The 15624-nt window shown below is 39.0% G+C and overlaps 2 protein-coding genes across 2 annotated transcripts; both read left to right on the top strand.

Annotated features, from left to right (window-relative positions):
* The first annotated feature begins 50 nt into the window (after positions 1 to 50).
* selenoe (selenoprotein e) lies at positions 51 to 4798 on the top strand. Its single transcript, XM_014335660.2, has 4 exons — positions 51 to 3108; positions 3341 to 3417; positions 3681 to 3759; positions 4460 to 4798. The coding sequence occupies exons 1-4, from the start codon at positions 3001 to 3003 to the stop codon at positions 4601 to 4603; spliced, it is 408 nt and encodes a 135-aa protein (XP_014191146.1). The 5' UTR covers positions 51 to 3000; the 3' UTR covers positions 4604 to 4798.
* A 173-nt stretch (positions 4799 to 4971) lies between these two features.
* zgc:112294 (transmembrane protein 17A) lies at positions 4972 to 7109 on the top strand. The gene is made up of 4 exons (XM_005928857.3): positions 4972 to 5307; positions 5577 to 5683; positions 6106 to 6219; positions 6465 to 7109. The coding sequence occupies exons 1-4, from the start codon at positions 5181 to 5183 to the stop codon at positions 6783 to 6785; spliced, it is 669 nt and encodes a 222-aa protein (XP_005928919.1). The 5' UTR covers positions 4972 to 5180; the 3' UTR covers positions 6786 to 7109.
* The last annotated feature ends 8515 nt before the right edge of the window (positions 7110 to 15624 follow it).

Raw genomic sequence — 15624 nt, 5'->3', positions numbered from 1 at the left:
AGAGAGAGAGAGAGAGAGAGAGAGAGAGAGAGAGAGAGAGAGAGAGAGCAAGAAAAGACAGAGCTAAACGTTTAGAACTTAATCAAGATACATTTTTAACCATCTACTTTGCTTATTCTTGAACATACTTATAGATATTAGCATTGGAGCACAGAGGAGACACACGAGTCAAACATTTCTCACAAACACCCACAAATAATTGTCCACATCATAAGAGAACAGACACACAGAGTAATTGTTGGTTGCCGGCTGGTAGGCAGCATCCGGTGCTTTGGAGAAAAAGGAAGTGTGTATCTTTATAACAAGCTCTCTGAAGGAGGGAGGATTGCAGTGAGGTGTTGTAGCTTTTGATCTTTTAACAGCTGCTAGTGTTGCAATTTTTAAAACTCCTACTGGAAAAAGTTGCTCAGCGCGAACTTTGTAAATGTTTTCATCATCTCCCGTCTAAGCTCCATAACCTTCCAGTTATTAATGACTGTATTTCCCCTTTGTCAGCAGAGTAATAATAACAACAGCCCCCTTTTGGCATGCACCATGTGATGTAAGCTGAAACATGCTGATTGTGAACACATATGGTATGCATCCACACGTATAGACTGAGGAGTCAGCCTCGGCAAGTTCTCCCCACCCCCACCGCTCATTGTGTGCTTTTCTCTCTCTCTCTTTTTCATGTAAGCCATCCTTTTTCTCAAAATTCTTATTTCTCATTCACTTCTTTTGGGTCCAACTTTCATTGTGAAAGAGAGACCTGGAACAGTACGATACAAAGATGCAGACGTAAAACAAGTGTACAAGCCTGTAGATTTACAACAGCTGCCAAGGGGAGGAAACCCTGTTAAAAAAGAGGATTGTTTTATTGCCGTTTGACACATAATCCCAAACAGTACATGCAGAGCGCAAGACTCTGAGCTGCAACGCTCTGTGTCTGGAAAAGACAGAGACAGCAAGATGGTTTTCGCTTCAGCATTCCAGGCAGGAATGGTTTATTTTTGTTGGAAACATAATTGTCTGTGGCTAGGATTTGGAAGTACACGTTACCCGCCAAACTGCCAGGAAGTGTACATGTGGGTGTTACCGCCCTCTTATGGTGACCTAATGAATTGGAGTTTTGCACAATACAAAGCAGTAGAGTAAACTTGGAGGGCCGAGATGTTTTCTTCCCCCCAGGGTGTTGACACAGTGCAAATGTGCTATGCTGTCACAAGGCCTGATTTCATTGAGAGAGCACAATGGAATTAAACATTGCATAGAAAGAAAGTTAGAAAAGCGAAAGTCAGAATGAAAAAACAGTGGGAACAAGCCATATACTGCTTTCATGGATCAGAATAGAGCTAGTGTTTTGTTCAACTACATAACTGCAGGATTTACAAAATATGACTTAACAAATGTGTGTCAAGAGAAACATTCTGTTCAAAGTCCTAAACAATGCGGAATAAAAGGATATCGCTGAGACTTAATGGATTAGTCCGATGTTTTAGAAAATATACTTAATAGCTTTTTTGGTGAGAGTTACATGTGAAGATCCCTAACACCGTCATGTCTGTGCAGTAAAGCTCCAGAACTGAACGGTGATAGTTTAGCTTAGTACAATGACTGGAAGTAGGGTAAGGCAGCTACTCTGCCTGTCACAGATAAAAGGATGTATTAAGACTCCATACAATCCCAAAGTGGCTAAAACTGCATATACAGCAGGTATAATGAGCATTGAACACATTACCAAATCCCATGCAGACTGTTTTTGTGTGAAAGAATGGGCCAGTGTCACACCTGAGCAATGCAGCTTCATATACAGTAGGCAAACAATGTAGCTTCTTCTTACAGGAAGCTGTCATCACCAACAAAGGCTTTTGTACAAAGTATGAAATACATTTCAGTAAATGTATTCAATATGTTTTCCCTGCGTCTTTTCTCATTATTAGACATAATTTCTAGACAACTATGATTTGATTTCTTTGCATGTGTGGATTTGATGGGTTGTTAATGACAGTCGATGAGAACTTCATGCCAATAGCAGCTTTAGAAATATATTTACTCAGAAAATTGGTGATGTTTTCAATACTTCTTTTACATGCTGTAAATTAGAATTTTTCTCTGTGTCGTTTGAACCTATGCATAGACAGTTGCATTGTGAAACCTTTTACACATCAGATTGAATGGATGGATGCTTTGTCAGTATCAGAATTTTTGCTGCTGCCCCCAAATAGTGCAAAAAGTTGTACTGTATCTGTAGCAAATATACTCAATATTTGGCATTGAAATGTTCTGTACACTCAGTGATCTTTCTAATATTTTACTGTATTAGCGGTTATATTCGTCTTCTATGTAAATGTAATTATAAAGCTACATTACTTGGAAAAAATGTGACATGTGGAGGCCTTTCTGTGCGTTTCGGTGGGGTTTTTTTTTCTCTTACAAGTCAAGGAAGTGCAAGTTGGGGTTATCAGTTATTTGAAATTGCCCATAGATGTGAATGTGATCATAGGCTAACATTGTCATGTTCTTATTCCTGCGATGGCAGATGGTTTCATGAAGTTTTTAGTCATGAACCAGTTTAGCTGTATTGGGGGAGTGAGTCAGTAGTAACATGTGGTTCTCTGTGACCATTAACCACCTGCAAGTTTACTGCATGGGAAAAAATGATAAGAGTGCAGATGTTCTGTGTTCCCCCAATGACATCTGATCTGGAAGAAACTATAAAATATAAACCTGGGGGCCCCTTTGACATATAGAAAAACACCCTAACAGCTAACTCTGTTGCTGAATAAGTATGTGGTGGTTACCTACTTGGTAAGCTACCAGCCTAATTCTTATACTAACACACAATCTATGACAGAAAATCACAAAAGTGAGATTAACAGCTCAGCCCAGGTGTGCATTGCTCCCCTACAGAGGTGGCCATGGTCTTGTCCACCCTGAAAAAACTGTCCAAGAGTATTAAAGGGTCACTTATCAGTGCTTCAACTCAGAAAAAGGAGCTAAAGATTTTGCCATCTAGTAAAAATGTGGACCTTCTTGGTGCTTACTCTTACCCTCGCTCTTAGGCTATCCGAAGCTAACAATGACACAGTAGGTGAAGAAAAGCTCGTTATAGCCAGAGCTAAACTGCTGGTAAGTATAGAGCAAACTCCTGTGAAGTGAAAAATTAAATCTACACATAATATTCAAAAAACAAGTGAGGAAATAGTGTGCATGGTGATGGATAGGTCTTGTGCTGTCATGGCAGTTTATTTTCTGCTGTAATGTGACACCTTTTTTGTCACCTTTGATCACATAAAGAATGAGATATGTACACTCCTCTTTGTCATGCTGTTTTAACAAATGTCTCTTGTCATCCCTGCAGGCTCCCAGTGTGGTCGGATGAAGCATAAAGAAAATGCCTGAGCTCTATCATTTTCTCATGGAGCGAATGGCTTTATAGTATCCTTGTATTGTTTTCATGTTCCTCAGGATTCTTTGCTAAGCTGTGAGCTTTCCACAAAAATCACTACTGATTTTCTCATGACCTCTTTTGTAAACAAAACAGTATTCCTAGCAAGCTGCCAAGTTCAGTGCCAGCTCTGTGAGCATTCCAAGTAAAAAAATCATGTTAAGTGAGCCTAAAAATAGCGAAACAGATGGATATGCCTTGTTCTTCACAACCCCTCCTACCTGTTTTCCTTGATCTGCTTTTTCCTGTGTAGCCACAACTTGGAATATGATTCATCGGAAGAGAAGAAACCCCGTCTGATATTCTACAATGAAAAGGATGAGATTGTTAAGGTGAGAAGTGAGTACAGGGACCTTTTATTCCGCTGCCTTGTGATGGAGCTTATCAAGAGATGTCAAACAGGATTCATGTGGGAAAGTTTCAATATTACTTCATGTGATATCAGATCATCTGTCAGATACCAAGAAAGAGGATGTACTTGAATGAGAGTTAAAAATAAATACATACAGTATATGAACTTGGGATTCTGAGAATGGAGCAATATTTTTTGTACCGAGACAGGAGAGTTGATGTGACTTTGAAAATTGTGTGCCTTGAAAGCACTTCTCACAAGTCATTTATTTTTCCAGGGTAAAAAACCCCCGTTGCAGTTATTGCCCAATTAGCCTCTCCATTAAAACCAATAAAAATGAATTTTCTTAATGCTGGCCTACATCGAAAAAGAGCCAGGTATTACTGCTTTCTTGAGTAAAGCCTTTTAAATTTTCCATCTAAAGCTTCGTTTAGAGGCTAAAGTTTTTCTAATGTGGCTTCTCTGGGAGATTATAATTTGACTTTAGGTAAGGAGAAACAAAAAAAAATAGCTGCATCCTCTAAATCTATAGTGGCTAAACACTTCCAATTAAAAACAGGGGTTTAGTAAATCATGTTATATCTACATATACAGCTAATATACAAGCATTACTGCCTTTAACCACGTTGTGAACCAAACATGTCTGCCCTCCTGTGTATGTGTATGTGTGTGTGGATCAGACTGTTTCTGTGAAGAAAATGAAGGCAGACGAGATCAGCAGCTTGTTAGACTCACTCGGCTTCTACAAGAGGTCCAAGAAAGGGGAAGAGGTGCCAGAGGAGTTTCAGCATTTTCCCCTGCGCGCCCCCAGGGACGAGCTGTGATGACACCTTGTGGCCAAACTCTGTCTCTGCACCATGGTCACAATAATGACGAGTGAGGCCCAAAGGCCAAAATAAGCCAGGCACCACTCTGATGACTCGCTGGCCGGGTGCATTGAGCAGTGTTATGTCATTGTGTTTATCTGCAGAATTTAAATAAAAAGACTATAAAATACACCAAAACCTGCCAGAGTGAACCTTCGCTTTAAATATGTGTACAAAGAATGTAGAATTTTCAAACATACTGCAAAGAGTACGTGCAACTTTATCTCTATAAAGTTTAAGTATCTGCTGAATTCCCTAATTAGAAAATCAAATTATCATCCTAGATGGACACTAACTTCAAGTAAGCATGCAACTGTTTCAGGCTAATCTTCAGCCCGCCTCCTTCACAATAATCAGATTAGCAGTAGCATCTGCCAGCATGTGCCTTTATGTGTCCACTTGTATCTCTTCTAGCCTGGTATTGTGCGATTGATTAACTTAAGACAAAAATGAGCAACGGATACTGAAAACATATTTTTGGAACTGTAAACCTCCTGACTCCTTGGCTCTGTCATGATCACCACCTCTGTCAACAATGCCTGTGTTTTACTCACCTGTTCCCGAAAACCTGCCGCTGGGTCTGGTGTCTATGGGAGGTTCTGTGTTCACAAACAACAGGACAGCAGACAGTGACTTCACCAGGGAGCAAGAGGATGCATCTGGTTAGTTTGTGCTTCCAAAGACTGTTTGGAACTTTAGTTTAATATGTTCACTATACAGCACAATGCTATCTCGTACTGGAGAATGTAAAGGCAGAGATCAGAGATTGGACAAGACATCTTATGACTTAATTCTCAAGTAAATCACAGTGCGCAGATTGCTTCTTTTTAGATCTGTTGTAACGTCAGCTATTAAAGGGTTTTCTTCGTTTGGTCAAATTTCACTTCAGTTTTTCAACTTAATGTTTTGTGCACTGTTATTTGTCTTGCAGTGGTCAACGAGCTGGTTTCTCACCTCCCCCTTCAAATGCTCCTGTATTTCAATATGTTTTATTTTCCCTGTTGGTGGTTTTCAGCTGTGTTCATGCTGGAAGTAAAGGTTAGTGCCAAAGTAGTCCATGAAACACACACAAGAGAATAGAAGTATTCCTCTTGAAGTCAACAGTTCAGGTTTTGATCAACCGAATCTATTTACTAAGCCCAGTGTATCAATTGGAAAACTTTTGACTTTGGCTCCATCTAGTGGGGACTTCAAAATGAACACTAAGCCTCCTCACATAAACTCAGAAGAGGCACAAGCAGTGAACTCAACATCCACTGTCTTTTTGAAAAATAAAACTTGTTTCATCAATATTTTTGAAAAGAAAAAGTTTACATAAAAATCTAACATGTCTGTGTACACACACACACACACACACACACACACACACACACACACACACACACACACACACACACACACACACACACACACACACTCCTTGATCATGCTCATTAATTACAGCCCTTCACTTTTGCCAGTTCTACTATCTTCCTGGGTACTATCAAGCTCTGCTCATTACTGGGATGATCCTACTAACGGTCATCGAAGTGGTTCGACTTTATCTAGGCTACACTGGCAACCTCAAAGAAAAGGTATTTCAAATTTATATCTTGCACTGAACTACATGAAGCTCTTTTATGAAACCTGAAAAAACACAGAGGAGGAAACTGCAGAGTTTTCTACCTGCTTGTGGCTACAAGTGCCTACTGAGTTTTAGTGAATGTGTGTCTTTGCTTTTATGTGGATTCAACCAGAGCACTTGATGGATGACTGCTGCATCTTTTCATCGTTTGTGCGCGCCAACCCAAATTTTCTCTCTTTTCCTTCCTGTCATCAGGTGCCAGAGCTGGCAGCCTTCTGGCTCCTGTCTTTCATGTTCCAGCTGCCAGTGCTGCTGTTCTTCCTGACCGATGAAGGAATTATCATCCTGCCTCTGGAGAGAGCTGTCCACTCCCTCTATCTCCTCTTCCTGCTCGCCCAGATCCTGGCCTCCTTCTTGGCACTTAGAACCATGACCCGAAAGCTCACCCTGCTCTTCCATCTGCGGCAGCTTGGCAAGGTGGACAGCTTCCACCACACAGGGATAAGCCCAGTATATGGGCTTTCTTATCACCGCAGTGTGCTGCCAGTGTCAGCCACCCAGGATATCTACAATTAAAGCAAACATCCATCCTTTCCTAATAACATAGGTATCAAATCTAGTGTTGTAGGAACCACATATTTGAAACTTTCCAGAAAATCTTCAACAGCTGCCAAAGCATGAGTGTGAGCATTCATTTATTATTTAAAAGAAAGCATTTAGAAACCACCTATTTTGTAAAACTCTGCTCTGCGGGTCTGCGTTTATTATGACTGCATAGAATTCAGAACTTTTTAGGCCACTGTTGTGCTGAAATTTGGGTGCTCTAGATCTTTCTGTATGGCTTTTGATGGTGTATAAAATGACAGACCTTTGAAAAATAAAATAAAAATCACATATTAACTCTGATGCCACATTCTGACATTTACTGATGTTTTTAAAAGATGAAAAACAACATTTTAGCCCAAGCCTCAATGTCAAAACTTGATGCCATGTCAGCCAAACTGTCATGGAGTGACACATTTACAGGGGAATAAGGTAAAACACGCCATCAAACAATAAAATTAGATCAGAAATACACGGCAGTACAGTGCTTGTGGCTGCTTTCATCAGTATTATAGTGTTTCCGTTTTTTCCCTTTCCTTTCTTAATGATGATGGATGATGGAGCCTGTAGTGTTGGTGGAACGGAATTATTTTGCCGAGGCAGATTACCTTCTTGCCCACAAGAAAAGTTGAGTCTCTCCCCAGGTATATTTCAGCCTATTTCTGGGAGGACTGTGATACGTCAATAAAAAAAGGTTTCTAATTTATCTCAGTCATGGCTACAGGATGCCGTATTACAATCTGATAAGTGGGTTGCAGGAATCAAATTTTTTAAACCTTGTACAGTAAAAGAGTGTAAACTGAATTGCAGCAGAACTGTGTTAAATATTTATGACCACATAGTGGCAGTCAGTGACCAAAAGAGGGATGGGGGATCATCTGACAGTGTTGCAAAGTCCAATGAGTATAGATTATTATGCACCACATGTCCTGATCAGGAAACCCTCTGGCAGAGAATTAAAGGTTAGCCCTGTCTACATTCGGAAATGAGGTTTTTTTTTTAATCGTTTTTAACTCCAAGTCAAGTATACATGAAAATCAATAACATCATTTTAATTGTAACCTCTTACTTCTAATTGTCATTGTATATGCCTGACTGGTTTTTAAAATAACATTGTTGTGTGATTTAATATTTCTTTCCTGGTGAGAAATTATTTAGGGAGTGGTGCATTAAACAGATAAGAACCCGGTTACTTGAGAGACACAGTTTCTGTGATACAACATGCTTATTCTGCTCTACTTTACATTCAGGAAACAACAAGCTGCAGTGGTTGCTGCATGGTTCATGGAGAGGAGGAAATAGAAAAACCTTTAGAGGGTGGAAATTATGCACTGTATGCAGAAGCAGATGCGTAAACGATACCCTAAACATAAGCTTGCATATTACTGCATTTTTTAAAAAAAAGGATTTGAACCCCTCCCCTCCCTAAGAATTCAAGAGTTAGTTGAACATAAACTGTAAAGCCATAAGTTGTATTTATGTATTTATGTAACTTTAGAGAGTTTAAGGAAACAGCCATTAGTACTGATAACGAAACAGCTTGGTGTGGTGTTTCCACCACAACAGCAAAATAAAGTAAACCACTGATAAAAACAGAAAAAAGTAGTTTAGTCATGATTTTATTATTAGCAGCAGAATCTAAACCCATAAAAAGGAAATAATTTAAAGCTGCTGTCATCTGCAACAGCATAAATATGCACCACACAAGTGATTTATGGCCATATTTAAACATGCAAACATGTGTCCCTGCATCTTTGTAAGCATCTACCTGCACAATATATTTACACACAGTGTTTAAGTGGGGATTCTTTTAAAGACTACAGAAGAAATAATTACCATGTCAACCCTCCGGCATCTTTCTTTTTTAAGTCTAACCAGTGACTTGAGGGGTGATGAGCGTGTGTAACTGAAAGTTAGAGCATAGGTTTTTGATAGGAACGTGCATGGACATCTCCATTTATGCCGGGTTGTATCATTAGTCTCTCACTTCATCACTTGATTAGGTTCACCTGCCTGCCTGCCCAGCTGCACCTTGGAACCCATTAGTTTTTCTCAGTTTTTATACATTGGGTAGTGTTCAGTCCCAACTGTTTGAACTAGTGATGCATCTGCTGTGATTATGTGTTCCAGCATTCACACCTCAGACCATGTTTCATGCTTTGACATTTGAACACTAAAAGTCACTGTCATAAAAATAATCGTACATGAATTCGTTGTGTTTGGCTGAATGATTACAGTGCTGAAATTTGTTTCCTTCAGCACTAGGAAAAAAAGAGTTTGAGTAATTTGTCATTACTTTGAATTCCTCCCACATTAACTAGACAATTGTAGAGAGTAGGAGCTGATTGTGGGCTCTATGCTGTTTTGAGTCAGATTTTAAAGAAGAACTACTGTATTACTTCATAGCTTTATAGAACAAGTCAATTCATGTGCACAGTGATAAATCATGTTTATTGTCTTTATTCTCCTCAGTAAAGTCAAAGAGGGACAAAATGATTAGAGAAAAGGTGGAGTGAAACTATTAAGAGCTTTTTTTCAATGTATGTATTTTTGCCACAAAACATTCTCTGTGGCTACTAAAAGATGTAGTACAACAGTCTTGTTTTCATCTTTATTTTAGCATCATGTTCAGACTTTCCATTCTCCAGAGAGTACTTCATGTTCATCCTACTTCTCTAAATATCTGGTTTTAATTATGAACTCCTATTAGGTGCTGCAGACCGAGATTATTCAGCTGGTGGGGAAGAAATGAAATAGAAATCACCCCCCTGGAGACACAGTGGTCACATCTGAAGCAGCTCCTTGCACCTTTTCCCTCATCAAATTGCCTTTCTTTAGCACGCACCGAACAATAGCCTTTAATAGTCTTGTTGCATTTTCTTTTTCGTCTCACTAAACGAATTGCTTGCCTCATGCTTTTTATGCTCTTCTGCAAAAGTTTTCTTCTTCCCGTCGTGTCCAAAATTCAGCAGCATAGCTCATCGTCAGCCGTGCATTAGTGAGAATGTCATCACCTTAATTATGATTGGGTACAGCTCAGAGGTAATCACAAATGTGACTGACGAGGCTGTGCTAAGCACCAGCGGGAGGCAATATCCAAGACATCACAGGGACATCCTTATGCCTTATTTCAGTAATCCTTCATGGTGGAGAGCTTGCCAGTGCTGCCAAGATGCCTGGAAGTGTTCCTGCCCTCTCAATTCCAGGTGCTTATACAATGAGCCTTACCCTCACACACTATTATAGTCCAGCTTCAATATAAATTATGATGAGAAGTTGTTAGTACCAGTTACTAAATCGTTAGGTTTTTTTTGTTTCTTTTTTTAATGCTAATTATTTTCTATAAACATTTTTTGTTGTGATGAAACAATAAATGCTTCTTTGGCTGAAAATACTTTAATAAAAAGGCTCGATATACTGTTGTTTAGGTAATGTCTGCTTGGGTTTGTATTGAAAGGGCAATCAAAACTCTTCAGCCCGGCTGGTGTTGCTTTCTGAATTAGAGAAAAGCCAAAGCAAAAAAAAAAAGTTTGGGACCTCTATTCAGCACTGAATTTGGTTCAGGTATTACACACACAGAAATGCCACACAATAAAATTTTCAATTTGAAAAGCAAATCCAGCATATAAAAAAAGGAGCTGTCTCATAGCCTGAGAAAAACAAACCTTTAAAGAACTTTCAAAACACTTCAAGTTTCAGGAGAAATATTCCTCAGAAACAGCTGAGGACAAGGACTTGCAGGTGTGGCTTATGAAGACTGCGACACACTTAAAGTACTTAAACTGTTTTTTCAATTTTACTCACTTTTTTTTCACGTTCTTGTTTAAAATATTAAAATGTTTAACTGTCTGAAGCCTTCTTGTATTTTGTTTCCCCCTTTTTTTAAAGACTTGTTAAATAGCACATTAGCAGCCGACCCTCCTCTAGAGCACACTGCTATACCTCTGTAACCTGTTTCCATTAAAAATTGAGGGGAATTTCTTTCAAAAATATACAACGTCTAACAGGGGCTCAGTGGTAAATCCTCTGGGATATTTTTCAATCTTGTTTTTTTTTTTATTCATTTTCCTAGATACAGTTGGTTAGACCTTAGTGTCTGCAAAGAAGGGGCAATACGATAGTTGATGGAGACACATGTATGGTTCTGTTATTTGATGCCATTGTGATGACCCAGCTGCTTCACCAGTCAAATCAGAATAAGCAGAAGACATTTTATAGAGGACACATATTGCTCAATTACTGACTCTAAATGATATTGGGCCATGAAATTCAAATTTCATTCATAAGCCACTTATATTGTCTCCACCTTTACAGCCTGCAGGAAACGTGACATCACACTGGCAGGCAGGGAATATTGAAACTGGACTGAAATTGGCAGCTGGATATTTTCAATTTGGGGTCTGATTACCTGGGCGAGTGGAATGGCAGGGCAATTCACTTCTCCCTGTGGTTTAAACGGATACTCAGCATACAGTACAGATGGAATATTTTATCTATAGCAGCAGTATTAAATCTGAGGGTTTGATGACATGGGAGAATCTATTGCCTTGAGTGTAAATCGAGGGGCGCTGTTTTTAACAGCCTTACTAAACACTAATTTCCAGCTCTATATTGTTATATCTGGATTCCATTAGAGAAGTAAAAAAAAAATAAAAAAAAATAAAAAATCCCGCCCTCCTGTGATTGGCTGCCCCTTCTCTGAATTCCTATAAGCAGGACCCAGTGCTCTAATGTGAGCATCTTCACTTCCAGATTAAGATTTTGAAAACAAGCTGAGCAATAGTTGCTTGTTTTGAAATGGCTCTTTCTCATATCCATCCATACATGTTTGCATCTGAATTACATGTGATGAGAGTGGATGGTTATCGACAACCAAGATTACAGCAGGGTGTCTGCTGAGTAGATCTTTAAATCTTCTAAGACGATAGTGAATTTTAGATAGTCCAACACTCTTCACTGCTCAGAAAATGTAACTCTTACATTTGCCAACCAACAGCTGAAATGTTCAGCAGCAGAAGTTGTAAATCCTCCTTCATTACAAATGATATTTAACTACACCATTGAAGCAATCCATCTGCCTGCCATATTCCTTGCCCTTAGTGTTGTAGTAACAACTGAATACCTCACCATCTGACACACAAACATGAATACAGACGATCTGACAGATGCATTAGCTGTGATATGGTTTTTTGTTTTGTTTTTTTGGAATGGTGGCATAATAATGATCATTGTTGGAATAAATAAATACATAAATAACTGATCTGAGATTTGAAGGTAAATATCATGCAATGAATAGTCCCCCATGCTCCCATATTCAACCACATGTATCTATTGATTTCTTCTGAAAAAGCCTAACTTCTTGTGGAAGCTGAAGATAATATGGGGAATTAGGGCAAAAATTCCAGGTATGTTCTTATTGCTAAATCTATTTTCACAGCACAATATATTGACAGTATTGGTATTATCTGTGGTCTGAAGAAGCTGATCCAACCTTGGTCCAAATACATTTCCACCCAAATCACATGAGGCGGAGAAGCTTCCTTGATATATGATCCAGTGTGATGTGAGGTTGCTAGCAGCACATCTGCAAAATGCAAAAATGCTGCTTAAAATCTGCAACAAAACTTTCAAATCAACCTGGTATTTGTCCCTTTGGCTCTCTTACTGCTAGACTAGCCAGACAGGTAAACAAAATACCGTGTTTTGAAATTGCATATATTGCCATATATTGTCTGCACAGGTTTTCCAGCTGTTCTTTATCTTTGTTGTCAGCAATTTTCTTTCACTCAGACAAAAGGCAGATGATATTTTTATTTTTTTTATAAGCATTAATATATATTGAAGTATAAAGGGAATGCACCATTACCTGATTTCAATGTCATTGAAAGCAGCATGCTGCCACTTGTATTTTGCAACTGTTGAGGGAGTCCTTAAAGACTTTTTGGCTAACAAGAATGAACTTGGACTGGGGCGCATGACAGCAGGAAGTTGGGGAGTGAATTGAGAGTTACACTCGTCTGGCACAACCTGGGGCCTCACTAGCTCAGCTGTCTTGTTGTATTCACACATGGTGTGACTGGTGACATGCAGCTGCCATCAGGATCCTGGTATGGCTGACAGACTGCTGCACTGGAGGGAGGAGGTTTTGGTTTGTGTTATTTTACAGACTTTCTCTGGCCTTACATGAGCCAAAGCCAGCCAGCCTTTTTTTCCTCCCTTAACAGACAAGATTCAATAAAAAGCACTCCGAGCTTTGATGAAGGTGAGTGGCTGGAATCCTGTCATATTCATTTTTGGCTTTATTTGCTATAATTCCAGATTTCCATGTTTTTCTTTCTTTTCTTTTTTTTGACCCGGGTTCTAGTTACACATGATGCATGGAAGTACTTCATTTCATTTCTAGAGCCTGCATAACATAGTAGCGTTAATACATGGTCTTCCATATGACTTTCTCAGTTTTGTGTCACAAGCTGTAACCTGTGTAATAAAGGCCCTTGGGTAGTACCTATGTTGGAGCTTTATGGTAATTTGCTGCCACTTCTACAAAGTCCATTTAATTTGTAAACAAAGTTATTCAAAGTTATTTCGACAATAAACACCTACAGTGAGTTTGGTTTAAACAATAAATGAAAAGAGGACAGGAATGTTACACTTGGGCAGATGTGAATTGCAGCTGAGCCATTTAACTAATCAAAGGAGCAGTCAACTGATGAGGGTTAGTCATCTCTCTCAAGGGCACTTCCGTTTGACACTTCATGGCTATACTATAGTCTTGGCTGTTGAAGAGACTGTACAAATGCACTATTGTGCTTTCAAGACCTTCGATATTGTCCTGCTCCAGGGAGGTGCCTGCAAAGAAAGAGGTGTAATTTAAGTTATTTTTCTTATGTGCTTTGTGTGTGTGTGTGTGTGTGGGGGGGGGGGGGGTGAATACACTATCGGTATCAGTGCTGGAAAATGCAGTCTGCAGTTATCCTGACTTTTTCATTATATTAACTTGTGCTTTCTTTCTCCTTCGTGAACTTGAGAATTATTCCCTCTCCTCCAACACAGAGAATTTTTCAGTGCTTTAATTGCACCTGGAGGAGTGAGGTGCAGGCTTTAGGAGGAGCTAAGGGAGAGCAAACACTGCTGTAGGTCTCAAATCTCATAGCATGTCATTTAAATGCTGCAACTCCACATTACACTGCAAAATAAACAGATGTGACATAATGCACATCTGTTTAGTTTTGTGTACGTGTATATATGGACCAATAAAGTATTACTAAGATTTTAGTAATTAGCAATACTAAAATCAGTGATGATCATATCATTAATATTAGAAGGCACATGGTGCAATATGAAGCAATGTAGCCCTCTGTCGTGTGTGTGTGTGTGTGGTGTGGTGTGTGTGTGTGTGGTGTGTGGTGGTGTGTGTGTGTGTGTGTAAAATGGTGTTCAGGCATTCAAAATCGGTAATTTAACAGTTTCTCAACAGGTGATCCAGGTGATTGATTTATGTATTTTTTGTCTGCTTATTTTGTTGTTTTTTGGTTTTTGCCCTTTATCCCCCGTCCCTCTTCCCCGCTGTTTTTCTTTCCCTCTTTCTTTCTCCCCTTTCTTTTTCCCAGTCAAATCGGTCCTGTATTTAGCAAGTGAAAATGAAATAAAATAAACAATAAAAGGTGTATCAAATAGACCATTACGGCAAGGCTGGGATGGTCCATTTGGTAAAGTAAATCCGTTGGGCATCTTTCTTTGCCTTTAGACAATAATTCTGATGGCAAAAGAGCCAAAACGGGACAGGCAAAAAAACAAAACAAAAAAACCCCAGTAGCATTACACAAATCTGCAGCTGGTTTTCATTTGTGTGATGGTGTTTTGCTTAACAACAGTCTAGAAAATCCTAACAAATAACTAGGATGAATAATGTGCAAGTATAATCTTACAAGATAGCTTTCCAATCCCTCCAGATTTCACTATATCACAGTGTGCATGCTGTGAACATTCTTTAGCGTACCTGTAGTGATCCCTGGGTTCTCTTGTTTGGTCTGTGCTGGATTCTTGTTTTTTGATTGTTAGCCTATATATTACAACCTTAGTTTATTTGTGGTGTTTTGAGGTTCTAACTTTTTGTTTGAATTTTTAGATTTCCTATCAGTTTAGTTTTCTGTCAGTCTTATTCTTGCATTACAAGGTCTTTAGTTTTGTGTTTACTTATTGTGATGAGATTTGCTTTGTGTCTATTTTTATTATAATTTAGTAGAAGTAGCCTCCCCAGCTTTTCTTTTTGGCCTCGCTCTGTCTCATACTGTGTTTATACCTTGGTCCCTTTCATTTCTTTGTCTCATAAATCTTATTTAGTGTTAGTATTATTGTCTCCCTTGGTTATTTTCTGTTGTTTTTCTGTTAGTTTTGCTTCTTTAGTGTTTTCCAATGATCCCCAGATTGTTTTCACCTGTTGCTCACCTGTGTTCCTCTCCATCCTGTTTATCATTAATGAATAGTCCTCTATATGCATATATAATAGTGCAGTGTGTCCTTTTACCCTTGTCAAGTTGTCCTTGGACGTAGGCTGTTCATGTCCTTGGAATTATTCCTCATGCTTTGGTTTTTGGATGACTGCTTTCTTCCCTTTTGTTTCTATTTACATCAGCCATTAAAGGCTCATTTTCAGTTCGTTCTTTGGTTTCACATTCACATTTAGATCCTCCACATTACAATCCACACTCTACTCATCACATTAACTGTTGGTAGTGTTTTCAGTAGTTTGCAAGCAGACAGAAGTGACAAGGATAGACTTTCTCACAATACAAACAATCAGTGGAACACC

Source organism: Haplochromis burtoni, unplaced genomic scaffold (assembly GCF_018398535.1).
Source record: "Haplochromis burtoni strain Fernald_Lab_line unplaced genomic scaffold, NCSU_Asbu1 Contig_111, whole genome shotgun sequence".
NCBI classification, from domain to species: Eukaryota; Metazoa; Chordata; class Actinopteri; order Cichliformes; family Cichlidae; genus Haplochromis; species Haplochromis burtoni.
This window is presented reverse-complemented; position numbering and strand designations above follow the sequence as displayed.

Coding starts and splice junctions, on each gene's coding strand:
- zgc:112294 (XM_005928857.3), top strand. CDS start 5,181: ATGCCTGTGTTTTACTCACCTGTTCCCGAAAACCTGCCGCTGGGTCTG. Junction 5,684..6,105: donor TGTTCATGCTGGAAGTAAAG/GTTAGTGCCAAA, acceptor CACTTTTGCCAG/TTCTACTATCTTCCTGGGTA. Junction 6,220..6,464: donor CTGGCAACCTCAAAGAAAAG/GTATTTCAAATT, acceptor TCCTGTCATCAG/GTGCCAGAGCTGGCAGCCTT.